We start from the raw sequence: 12,770 nt of genomic DNA, 5'->3' as shown, positions 1-12,770 counted from the left end.
CAACCAGGTTCAGATCTTTTCTTCTTATTTTGTTTATTATTTTATTCGTGAAACAACAAAACACACACACACACACACACACACACACACGCTCACTCCAAACTAAAAACCAACAAAGAATTGCTCAACACGGGCAGTCTATCAATTTATTGGGAAACAACCAGTTGTTCAGCTATTTTAATGAATGAAATAAAAGTTAGCCTACTCAGGCATCTGGGACCAGAGCCCATCTGACAAGTCTGAGTCAGTTTAGAGCCCGTGATGATAGATGGAGAGGCCCAGAAATGGGGCTACTGTGGGCCATTTGGGGGGAAGAGAGGCCAGGCTGTTGGGACTCAGTGGGGTGGGGCAGGAGGCCAGTGAGGAGGTGGTACAGGAGGCCAGTGAAGAGGTGGGGGACGCAGGCTCATGGAGGTGGGGGAAGCTGAGACCCGGCCGGGGTGTGGTCCGCGTCTGCAGGGCCAGGGGCAGTGAGATGAGTAGCCGCAACTGGTGGGGAGGAAGTCAAAATGTCACTCCCCTCCCCATTTTATAGATGAAGAAACTGAGGCTCTGAAGGGTTAATAGGCTTATTCCATGCCACCTAACAGACCCACAAGCAGGAGAGGACCGATATCTACACTTGAAATTCCATAATCAGTTCTTGTTCCAAGAGCTTGGAGAAGTAGAAAACACTTGTAGGGACCACTAACCAAACATCGCTTTAAAAATGTGGTGTGTGTGTGTGTGTGTGTGTGTGTGTGTGTGTGGTCTATGCCAGAAGCTTCCAGCAGCTTCCCTTCTCTGCTCCAAGGTCTGGCCCCCTGCCCAGACCCATACTCCACTCCCGGTAAGTTGCCCAAAGGCTTTGCATCTCACCTGGCTGGTGAACCTACTGCCGAGAATGTAGGTTCTTTCAGCTCCTTGACTGAGGTGGATAAGTTCTCCACTCCTGGGTATCGAGAACTAGCATCCATACAGGCGATTATCTATTCTGAATACAAGAAGCTTCTATTTTTAAACCACACAAATTTTATAAATAGTCTAACCCACTAGCCCGAGAGATCGACTCCTTTCTAGTTTCTGTGTTCTTTCCTTTATCTGAAACATCCTCAGGGATTTTATGAATCTTCCTTTTTATTACCTATTTTCAGACAGCTCCTAGAGCCCTTGTGCATCACCATCAATTTTTAATTTTTACTAAAATGTACATCATGAGGAGTATAAGATGCTGAGAGGTCACATAAGCTGAGAGAGGGGGATGACCTTTCTGAGTGCCACACAGCCAAGAGATCTGAGATCAGAGCCCAGAGTCCTTACTGCTTGGTCGTTCAGGCATTTTTAAATATACATTTGTATTTTTTAGGATGCTTTTGGCCTTGAGTAGCTGACTACATGACTCACACCAGCACCACTGGGAGTCTGGAGGCAGGGCGGGCTCTGAGTTCACCTAATCTGTGGCCCAGCTCTGGTTTCTCTGCAGAACCCTGCATGTCCCTTCTCTGTGTTGGCTTTGCCCCAGAGTCACTTCCCCCATGGGGCAAATGGTAGTCCCTGGCATCCACACCTTCCTGCCCAGGACATCCAGAGAAAGAGAGAGTGCAGCACCCCCATATGCCAACAAAGAGCCCCAAAATTCATTCATTGGATCACATAAGTCATGTGCCCCTCCCTGAACAGCCATCAGGGCAGAACCTCACCGCATCCTGCTTGGATTGGGCCCAGCTCCTGAACCACCACAGTCAGGGCCCCCTTGGAGCTGGAGATAGGGCCCTGCCCCTGAGGCACATGGGCTGTCTGTCTAAGGAGCGGGAGATACCTAGAAATATAAAGTCCTGTTAGGAAAATGGAAGAAATGGGTAGGATTCACTAGAATTTTCAAACACTGGGTCAGAGCCTCTTTGAAGACCCTGTCCACGGTGCTGAAGGCTGTGTCCAAAGGACCTGGCATCGAGGGTTTGAGGACATGAAGAACTTGGGGATTCAGGGCACCCCTAGGTGTAGATCCTGTTCAGGTATTTAGTTACCTTCTTAGTCACTCAACTGGAAAGAGCCCATTAGGTGGGCTCAGTTCCCCTAGGCTGGGGATCCTGAGGTTGGTTGCTAATAGCTCACAACTCCCCTCCCCATTCTGGAAAATTGCCTTCGGTGGGTAGGAGCTAACTGACCTGGGAAGTTCTACCCCAGGCCCTGCATCTTGGGGTGCAGACTGACCATAGCCACTGACAGTTGTCCAAAAGCCAGCCCCTTTTGTCTCACAGGGTCAGTGCTGCCATATGGTTGATGCTCCAGAGCCCTCTCCTGTGGATCAGGCCAAGTCTCCATATTACATGGGGCCACATCCGTGCTCAGTTCTTTCCCTCTCTGTCCTGCTTGCCTTGCTTCCCGAGGGACTCCGCCTACACAGGCAATGAATTCCTGAATTCTCACTGCGGGCTCTGCTTGTTGGGAACCCACTCTAAGATAACCATGAACAGTCTTGACTGTTGAGGAGCACATTATTTCCCATGGATTGCAGATAAATAGAGATATAAGTTACAGGAAAATACACAGTAAAAACAAAGGACGGAGCAAAGAAATATAAATTGGTGTAAAAATCATTGACAGTAGCATGTCCAGCCAGAGAAGTCAACACACTTTTTAGAATATCATGCTTTTGGCATCTCTCTGTAGCCTTAGGACTAGACATTGGGGAAAAGCAGAAAATGAAACTTTTGTCCCCCAAAAGCTCAGGCTTATTGGGAGATGCCGTGCTGAGAAGTGGCAAAAAGGAGCAGGAGTCCTGGGGCCAGGCAGATTTGGCTTTTCTTCTCTATAACACTGCCTCTCTTTCCTGGAAAAGGGATATGGAAAGAGGTTTATTAGAGACCTGGGCTCTCCTGGGCTGGGTATCCACCACTTATAGACCATGCGATATTAGACAAAGGGATTTATTTCTGCAAATTAGTCAGGATTTTTGTTTGGTTTTAAGCAAAAAATCCAACTCAAACCAGCCAACCCATAAAGGGAAATTTACTGGCTCTTATAACTTGGAGAAACAGAAGTGAGTGAGCTTCGGGTGAAGCTTGATCCAGGGACTCCAAAGATGTCACCAAGTATGTCTCCTCTTTCTTTCCATCCTTCTCTCTCTTCTTTCCTTCTATATATGGAACCCATGGCCACACTGAGTTCCAGGACTGTATAATGAAGCCAGACACCCCAAAGTTAAGAGTATTGTGCATTCTCAGGGAAAGACAACGACTTTTCTGATGCTGGTCATTCTCATCCCTTAACCAATCAGTGTGGCAGTGGATGGAGTATTCTGATGGCCTAGCCCCAGTCACATGCCCACAGTGTGGGGTAGTCTTATTATGATCCAATGTAGTGGAGGGAGTTTCTCAAAGGAATTGAGATACCATGATTATAGGATGGGGAGAGGAGTACAAAATCAAGAGATTTCTTCTACGCTCAGTCCTCTCATTTATGAAATAAGGACAAGTGTTTCTAGTCCCCAGAGTGATTGTAAAGCGTAAACGCTAAAATGGATGTCAAAGAATTTATAAACCTCACTGTGCTGCTTCTTTCATCTGGTCTTTATGAATAATATAAGGGCAGTAGGATTGTTTTGTTCTTTTTTCTACTAACCTCAGGTCTACTACTCAACAGGACAATCGCCAAAGAAAATGAACCCCATCTTGGGCCTGGGCATACTTTTGGTTGGCCTTCCTACTGTGGAAAGTCTTCAGCAGCCCAACCTCCCTCTGAAGAATCATGTACCAGTGAGCCAGATCGAATCATGGAAGGGAAGGAGGGCAGCCCAGGAGCTCACAAAGCGGAACACAGAATTCGGCTTCAAGCTTTTCAGGAAGCTGGCGTCCAATAGCCCCGACAAGAACATCTTCTTTTCCCCCTTGAGCATCTCTTCAGCCTTTGCTATGCTCTCTCTGGGTGCCCAGGATTCCACCCTGGATGAGATCAAGGAGGGTTTCAACTTCAGGGATATTCCAGAGAAAGACCTTCATGAAGCCTTTCATTACCTCATCCACAGGATAAACCAGGAGGGCCAGAACCTGAAGCTGAACCTCACAAACACCTTGTTCATCGACAAGAAGCTGAAGCCACAGAAGAAGTTTCTGACAAATGTCAAGAACCAGTACAATGCAGACACCGTCCCCATCAACTTCCAGAACTTGGAAGATACTCGGAGGCAGATCAATGACTATATCAATGAGAAAACCCAGGGGAAAATCAACAACCTAATCAAGAATATAGATCCCGGCACTGTGATGCTTCTTACAAATTGTATTTTCTTTCTAGGTAAGGCTTGGGGCATGTTGGCATGGAAAGGATAGGATGACCAGTAGACTTAGATTAAAAACCTGGGTTGGCCACTTGCTTGCTCTGTGACCTTAATTCGTATGTAATGAAATTATCAGAACTCCACTTTCCCTATCTGCAAAATGAGTACCTTTATTCACAACTCATAGGGCATTTATTGGGATCCAAAGTAAAAATGTATGAAAAACTAATTTGGGGAAGTCTAAATTATTCTCCATATGTGCATTTTCATTATTACTGATTATCCTAATACAACATTGGTTGTAGAGATTGGAGTGACATTCTTTTCCCTATTTCTTAGATGAGGGATGTGTAGCTTGGAAAGAGATTGATTTAGGGTTACAAAGCCAGTCAAAGCAGGACTAGCCAGGACTGGATTCTAGTCAGGACTAGAATCTACTTCTCTTGACCCGCAGGCTGTGCATTTATAGCACTCCAAGTAGACACCCAGGATGGTAATTGTGTTGATGATGGCGATGAGGTTCACTTTGGTGGGTGTCCTGGTCTCCTTGTCACATTTTGTAGATGTGACAAATCTACAAGGTGAGAGACTGAATCTGAGGGTGAGAGACTGAAAAAGAAGATGAAAGAATTTTCCCAAATCTAAGTTTCATTTACCACCCACCCAGCCAATCACCACCACACACAGCCACTCACATGCCACATGCACACTCAAAGGTTGGCCAACATAGGCAAGAATCAGAGGCCAACAGCCCTCAGATCTGGCAAGATCATGGCGGGGCTATCAGAAACATGGTCCTGAATATGGAAGTTCAGCTCTTCCCAAATCCACAGTGAGACTGATGGCATAGAGGAAAAGAGCAGAGGGAGACAGGAGAATCTGGAATTTCCCAAAGTTTCTACATCCCCTAGATTTTAAAAGCAATGGCAACAATGATGCTGATGATGACTAGCATGCACTCAATACTCAGTGTACAAGGTCATTGATCTGTGCTGCCTTTCCCACTCAGTCACACAGCAGCCCTCTAAGGTACTCATCAATCTCTTCATTCTTCAGACAAGGACACTGAAGCTGAATGCAATTGAGACACTTGTTCAAGGTCATCCTTCTGGAACAGTGAAGTCAGAAGTTGAATTCAGGGACTTGGCCCTCAGGGTGCCATACTGGGGGCTCTGAGATTAGTGGGTGTGAAAAGACCGAGGTCTCACTTTATGCTAAATGGTATCAAAGAGTAGTCAGGATCAAAATGGAGGGGTCCAAACACCCAGCTTTGAGTGTTCTCTTCTCTTCGGTAGGCTCCCCAAAGCAGCCTGTTCCATCAGTTTTCTCAGTCCTACCTGAGGGCAGCTATTCCAGGACTGACTTAGAACAGAGCTGAGTATTTTCACTCACATAAGACCAAATAGTTCCTACTAAGTATAGCCCAGGCCTCTCTACTGGGACACAATCCAAGGGCTGTCTCAGCCTCAGCAGCACCTGGGCTTCAGGCAGTCCACAGGTTCCCTCTCAGCCCCGCAGCCCTGATCATGGCTTCTTTGGGAACTGACAGTCAGACCCATGCCACCTTACCAGGAGATTTCAGGGTATGGCACATGGGCAAGGATTCCTGGAGACGTGTCCTGATATCCCAGAGTATCCAAACCCCGTCCTTGAATCCACGTGGATAGAGATCATCGGTTAGCTGGGTCCAGTCACCTCTTCCCTTTCAGGAAACTCATGTGACTTTGTCCTTCTTCAATCCTAAGCCAGGTGGAAACAAGAATTTGATCCAAAAGCAACTAAAGAGGAAGACTTCATCCTGGATGGAAACAAGTCAGTGAAGGTGCCCATGATGTTCCGCGGGGGCATATATGAAGCCGGCTATGATGAACAGCTCTCCTGCACTGTCCTGGAAATGCCCTACCAGGGCACCATCACTGCCATCTTCATTCTTCCTGATAAGGGCAAAATGAAGAATGTGGAGGAGGCCATAAAGACGGACACTTTGGCCAGATGGAAAAAACTAACAACACGAAAGTAAGAGGGTGCCTGCCATACTCAGCAACTCCCTTCCTCCTTTTCACTTCTTCTAGTCCAGATCTATTGAGCTCTAACCCCATGACCAAGTCCTATTTTTGGGCTCCGTGATGAACTTGTATTTTGGTAGGAAGTAGACCAGAAAACGAGTCCTAGGAATAAAGCAAAACACTTGTTCTTAGAGGGAGATGGTTATATCATAAGAGTGGAGTGGACAGAGAAAAATCATGGTGGGCAGTGGTGGGGGGCGGTGCTCTATGGAGCAGGTGGCATTGGGGTTAAGTCTTCAAGGCTGAACAGTGGTGTGTGCGGATGAGAAAGAAGTGATGGAATCCTAGGCAGAGAGAAACTGCAGGGACAAACATGAGGTGTCAAAGGGAGTTGTCTGTTGTACGCAGAATCATGGTTTTAACTGTAATGTTATCATAAAACGGGTGAAGTGCAGCCCAAATAAGTTATACTAATAACAGTTGACGGACTAAAGTGAGTAACTAATTTTTTTAAACATAAAATTAGAACAGATTTAAGATGAGCCTACAGAATTCTTCTCAGGCACTGGCTTAATAGTAGATTTTCTTGGGAAGAGTAAGGGCTGGGGACTCGGCATCAGCGTCGACTTGGTGTCAGTGTAGATGTGCATGGTGCCTGGGGAGCTTCAGGGCCAGGACAAGCATATGGCAGCTGGAAGTGCACAGGAGCGTATCCCCGGAGCAACTGTTGAACACATGTTGGATCTCTAAATTGAGCGGAAAGCTCATGAAAGAGAAATTCCAGTTCTGAAGGCCTCAGATAAAGTCACTGTATCAGAAAGGGGAGGAACAGCAAGCTAGACGGTAGGTCTTCCCAAGAGGGCTGCTATGTCTTGGGATCTGCACAGCAACCCCCCGATCCTCCCTGCTGAAAACCAGGGCCCGCGGTGGGTAATGGCATCTGGCCCCTGAAACGGGAGGAAGTGTCTGGGTTCCAACCTTAGCTGAGACCCAGTTTTCTCTTCTGTGGCATGGTCCACTAACGCCGGCCTCAAAGGACTCTTGAGGGGATCAAATGTGCCGTAGCAAATCATGACCCCACGGAAGGCACAGACCTTCGCCTTCCAACGGGGTGAAGAGGCAGGGTTCCAAAGTTCTTAGAAGAGCATCTGAACTTCAGGTTTATTGAAAGACTGGCGTCTTGTAGGTCTGGTCCCCTTACCTACGTGGTGAACCTCCGGGATGGCAGCCCATCGGTTGAAGATGAAGGCACATCTCTCTTAACCTGGGGATGCCACCAAGGAGGCTGGCAGTTTCCAGCCTGTGCCCTCCAATTTCTGAGTTCACAGAGGTGCCTTGGGGAATGAAGAGTATGGAAGGGTGTGAAAAGTGGGCTGCTCACCCTCCACCCACACTTTATCCAGAAGTCCTGGCTTCATGAGACGTGACCTCCATAAGGTCACATTTCTCTTAGTATTCAAATTATGATGACCAGAGACCCTGCAGCTGGCCTGGAGGGACTCAACATCCCCATCTCTAGGCTATTCCTACCAGTTTTCCATGGGGCGCAGCTCTGGTCCCAGTAACTGGTGCTGCGTGTGGCCTGTGCCCAAGCCCCTCTGCAGCCCTTGGAGCTGAGACTGCCATCAGGACACGGGTTCCTGGAAAACTGTGGCCATCTCTCTGGTTCCGGGAGAGGGGCCCACACTCCACCCTTTGTGAGATAGGCCCTTTGAGATTTCCTGCAGGCCAACAAAGGCCTTCCTGGAGGCTTGGGCTTAACACAACCAGAGATCTTCACAGAGGCCCGGGGATACTCATAGCGCATAGAAGCGGCTTCTTGTGAAGTCCAAGCACAGGCGGCTCATAGGGGTTCCTCCACAGTGCATCCTAGCTGGCTCCTGTTCCTGACCCTCCCACATCACGGTAGGACTGCAACCGCTTCCCAGGGGACTCCTGGCACCAACTCCTGTGACCCCCGCCCCACACCAGGAGCATATCCTTCACGAAGTGGACAAAATGACCATTTTCAGCCCTAAGCAAGAGCGTGTCGAGCCTCTCTGGTCAGCACCCTATTGTGGCTCCCCATTTCACTCAGAAAAAAATGACCCAGCTTGCCTGATTCCTTTGTCTCCTTCAAAGTTTCTCCAATCTTCCCTGTGTCTCAGCACCCCTAATTCCCCCAAGTTGATCTGGATTTTTTCCCATCGCATGCATTGCCTCCTTATACACAGGCTCCCCGTCTATGCATCGATGTTTATGGGATGCTTTTCATCATCCGGGTTTTCTTGTCTGTCTTCCCTGCTAGAGCACACACTCAAGGTCACGAGCTTTGCCTCTTTCATTCACACATGCATCCAAGCACCTCGAACACCACCCCCTGTATACAAGAGGCACTTAATTTGTTGAGTGAATGAATGAGTGGGAAGGTAAGTCTTGGAGCCACAGGCCTGTGGCTGGTATTTAAAGCCCTGACACTGAATGAGATCCTTCTGGAGGGAGGAAAGATAGAAAATAAGAGGACCGAGGGGGTGGGGCTTGGAACATCACAGACAGTACAGATGGGCAATGAGGTGATGCTGGCAAAGGGGGAGAGAAGGAGTGGCCGGTGAAGGAGAGAGAGCTGGACTCAGGTTGGAATGCTTCCACGTGGAGAAAGGGGACCCACTGTCTGGGAGCTGTCTCCTGGGTCAAGCAAGCAGAGGTCAACGGTGGCCCTGGACAGTGGGATGTTGATGGCAAAGGTCTAGGTGGAGTGGGCCGAGAAATAGTGGGAGAAGTAGAGATCTCTGGCAGAGATGATTAATTTCTGCTATGAAAAGGAGGAAAAGAAATGGGCTGGGAGCTGAGAGGTGACTCGGGGCCAGGGGAGATGAGTTTGCTTCTGTTCTGTAGGATAGAGGTCATCAGAGAACATGACCTGTTCCTGGGGGGTGATCGGGCAGATACCATTTATGATGGGGGCTGCAGAAGAAGAGAAGAAACGTGGGCAGGAATGAGGTTGCGAATAGGCAACAGGAAATAGAGCTTAGAGCCAGGCAGACAGGAACCCAGGGCCCACGGGTACCCCAGGGCCCCTGGCCCCAAGCCCCAGGTGGGGAGGCCAATCCGGATTCCACCTGCAGAGGATGCGAAGCCACCAACTCATGGGTGAAACGAGAAACACTTGCTGGTTGGTCACCAGCTGCTCAGTGCCTACACGCATTTGCTTTAGCATGCTTCCTGCCTCAGGCTTGCTATGATTGGCATCATCATTTCGCCCAAGTGGCTTAAGGACGTGAGATCATTTGTTCCAAGAGTCAGAATGGATTTGAACTCAGTTCTGCCCGGCTTCAGATCCCAGGACCTTGCTGCCTCTGGCATCTGGCTCTCTGGGTCAGGACTGGTTCAGGGCTTGGGTGAGGCTGAGACCGCGGTGGGGACGCCTCAACGTCTGTGGCCCACAGGGCCCTGAAACAGTGAAAACTTGAGAACATTTCTGTGGATGAGGGCTCTGGGACAGGTTTGATAGGGAGAAGGGACATAGTTGAGAGGTGTTTTGAAGCGAGGGTCCCAAGGTCAGAGTCCCTCCTCACTCTGGGGACAGAGAGAAGGTCTGAGACCCTCAGTGCTGAGAGGGCCAATGTCCCACTCATCCCTGCCCTGCGCCTGCCCAGGGAAGCAGGGACACCCTGCTGCTCACCTGTCTCTCCCATCTCCCCCAGGGTCGTGGACATATCTTTGCCCAGATTCTCCATCACCGGGACCTATGACCTGAAGAGGACGCTGTCTTACCTGGGTATCACCAAAATCTTTGAGGAGCATGGTGATCTCACCCGGATCTCCCCTCATCGAAGCCTAAAAGTGGGTGAGGTAAGCGGGCCTGGCCTGGATGCCACCCCCTCCCACGGGGAGCCTTCGCACAGCCCTGGGCCAAAGCCATTGTCACAGCATCTGTATGAGCCAGGTCTCATCCCTCCAGTCAGGCCGGGTGCCAGTCCAGCTCTGTCCTTAACCAGCCATGTCATCCTGGGGGGACCACATAACTTCCCCATGCCTCATGTTTCTGGTCTTTGGAGTTGGAAATACCAAGCTCCTGATGCTATTTTGGAAGTCGATTCTGCGCAACGAACGACTGCTCAGGGCCTGGAACATTTATCAAGGCCTAGGACTGGTCTAGCTCGGACCCAGAGTCTGTCCCAAAGGCCTCACAGGCTTGTTGGGAGTAAGCCGCAAACATGTTCTACGTGAGCAGGCCAAGGGCCTCGTGATTTCCAACGAGGCTGAACGCCTGTGTGCTGGGGGCAGAGAGAACCGCATGGGGTAGTGTCCTGGGATATAGCAGATCTCAGACAGGACCTTCAGTTAAATCCAAATTTCAGATACATGACAAATAGTTTCTTTAGTCCAGAATATGGGATATACTTACACTAGAAGAAAGTCATCATTTCCCCGAAATTCAACTTGAATTGTACATGCTATATTTTATCTGGCAACTCTACTTTTAAGATAAAAGGGCGTTGGGGGTGGGGAGATTTCAACAAGCAGGGATAGGCGTAGGGAGGATCTTCCATTAAAGGGAACGGCTTGGCCAAAGCCTTGCAGGCTGGAGAGCACGGCGTCCCGAGTGGTGGAGACTGGCTGGTGCTACATGGGAAGTTCAAGCCGATCTGGGAGAGATCTTGGTTGCCAAGCCCAGCTGACACCAGGCACTGATTCGGATTTATTTCCCACTCTGCCAGAGGGAGAAAGACAGTTAATAGAATTTTCTTGCTTTTAAGTTCTTCCTCCCGTAAAGAGTCAATGCCAGCTACCCCTTTCCGGCAGGCTTTTATTCGGTTCAGTGGCTCGTTTCTTTTCCACAGTTAGACGTGCTGATGGCTGTGATTCTATGTGTCAACAACGGCTACCCGCCCGCTAGTGAAATTGGTAGAATTCCGTAGAGTGGAATGCAATGCGTCAGTATTCCGGGAAGCCCATCCATCCCCCCCCAGGGCGGGTCACCTGGTCACAGATGTCGGTGTCCTGGGGTAGATCTGGGGTGTCAGTCATCTCCAACGGCTCCCCCAGAATCTGGCTCCTTCCTCGCTGTCCTCCAGGCAGATGAGAGGACTATGGACAGGACTTGGTGGGGATACGATCCCCTCCCTTCCATCTAGCTGAGGTTCAATAGACTCCTTCTGCCCTTACGCCCCTCGACGCTTCCCTGTAATTCACGGAAGGTTAGCAAACCACCCCACCCTCCCCGCTGCAGCTGGCACTCCCCTCGCCTCACTCTTTCCTTCACGCTGTTTGCCCATATCCTTCTGCAATGACGGCAGAAGAACGAGGACCCCCGGGGCAGCTGGCACCAGCCAGGTTACTGCCGTGCTGGGCAGCCTTGGCCGCGACCTCTCCCTCTCCGGAGCTCCGAGGAGCTTGGTGACACTGACCCCACCCCTGATTTCTGCAGGCGGTGCACAAGGCTGTGCTGAAGATGGACGAGAAGGGGACGGAGGGCGCAGCGGGCTCCGGAGCACAGACGCTGCCCATGGAGAAGCCGCTCTCCATCACTCTAAACAGATCCTTTTTGGTGCTTATTGAGGATAGCGTCCTGTCTGCTATAATCTTCATGGGAAAGATTACTAATCCTACTGGGGCGTAACGGGGACTTCCAGCGATGGCTCGGGGCTGAGAACGTTTTGTCTGCCTGAGATCGGGATTGAGGACCTTCTAATCCAATCCTACACCATCAAGAGCTCCCAAGACCACCGTCCACGCAGGCAGCACGGCTGGCGTTGGGGGCTCCTGTGCCTCAGCCCTCTCCCTGCCCTTTCTAGTGTAGGACTCGGACCCCCACCACCACCCACTTGGCTGGCTGTGATCTTCTCTCCCCGGAGAGGCAGAGGGGCTTCGTGATTTAATAAACACCCCCTCAGTTCTGCTGTCTGTTGGTGGATAATTTGGGGAAAGCAATGAGATGACATGAGCACCCAGACTTTGGAGGGAGAGACACTTGGGTTCACATCTTAGGAACAGAGTGTCTCTGGGAAAGCCACATATCTCCTCTGAGCCTCTATTTCTGTGTTCCTGAAACGAGGGCAGTGACAAGTCCCTTCTGGGGCTCTGAGGAAACTAGCAGCCTTCGTTAGAAAAGTTAGTTCCCCTTGGTGAGCCCTTAGCCTTGGATCTTTGGTATGCGATCTACAAAGTTATGTCGCCCACGGTGTCCCCATGGGAACTCCAGGATCAGCCAGGCATCTAGTTGGAGGGTAAAGTAGGGGTGGAGCTGGCCCAGCGCTGGGGGGGTGGAGCCTGGAATAGCAGGGACGAGGGTTCAGTGCCTGGTGTATCTGATTCCAGAGCCCACAGAGAAGAGCCTGGGGTTTGAACCTGTTATCGAGCTTAGCTCAAGAGTGAATGGGGTTGGGGGAGGGGGTTCCCTGCACCTGCCTAGAAAATATGGCCCCGCAAGATCTGTCCCACATACCCATGGAGCTATCTAGATCAGAAGCATGGGGGCCCTCGTTTCCAGCAGCTGATTCCTTTGCCTCCTGCAGTAAATGCCT

At 50.0% G+C, this 12,770-nt stretch overlaps 1 protein-coding gene across 4 annotated transcripts; it reads left to right on the top strand.

Annotated features, from left to right (window-relative positions):
* The first annotated feature begins 3,064 nt into the window (after nt 1-3,064).
* On the top strand, nt 3,065-12,146 carry SERPINA12 (serpin family A member 12). Of its 4 annotated transcripts, XM_042940697.1 has the most exons (5): nt 3,065-3,074; nt 3,625-4,275; nt 6,004-6,274; nt 9,948-10,095; nt 11,675-12,146. In XM_042940697.1, exons 1-5 carry the CDS (start codon nt 3,065-3,067, stop codon nt 11,864-11,866), a joined length of 1,272 nt encoding a protein of 423 aa, XP_042796631.1. In that variant the 3' UTR covers nt 11,867-12,146. The 4 variants fall into 4 exon arrangements, 1 of the variants encoding a protein (XP_042796631.1); XR_006203209.1 differs by lacking the exons at nt 3,065-3,074; nt 3,625-4,275; nt 6,004-6,274; nt 9,948-10,095 and adding an exon at nt 10,707-11,444 and having other exon boundaries at nt 11,675-11,766; XR_006203211.1 differs by lacking the exons at nt 3,065-3,074; nt 3,625-4,275; nt 6,004-6,274; nt 9,948-10,095 and adding an exon at nt 10,707-11,350 and having other exon boundaries at nt 11,675-11,765.
* Nucleotides 12,147-12,770: the final 624 nt, after the last annotated feature.

The sequence above is a fragment of the Panthera leo genome, chromosome B3, assembly GCF_018350215.1.
Source record: "Panthera leo isolate Ple1 chromosome B3, P.leo_Ple1_pat1.1, whole genome shotgun sequence".
Lineage (NCBI taxonomy): Eukaryota > Metazoa > Chordata > Mammalia > Carnivora > Felidae > Panthera > Panthera leo.
The sequence above is the reverse complement of the archived record's forward strand: the minus strand, read 5'-3'. Positions and strand labels throughout refer to the sequence as shown.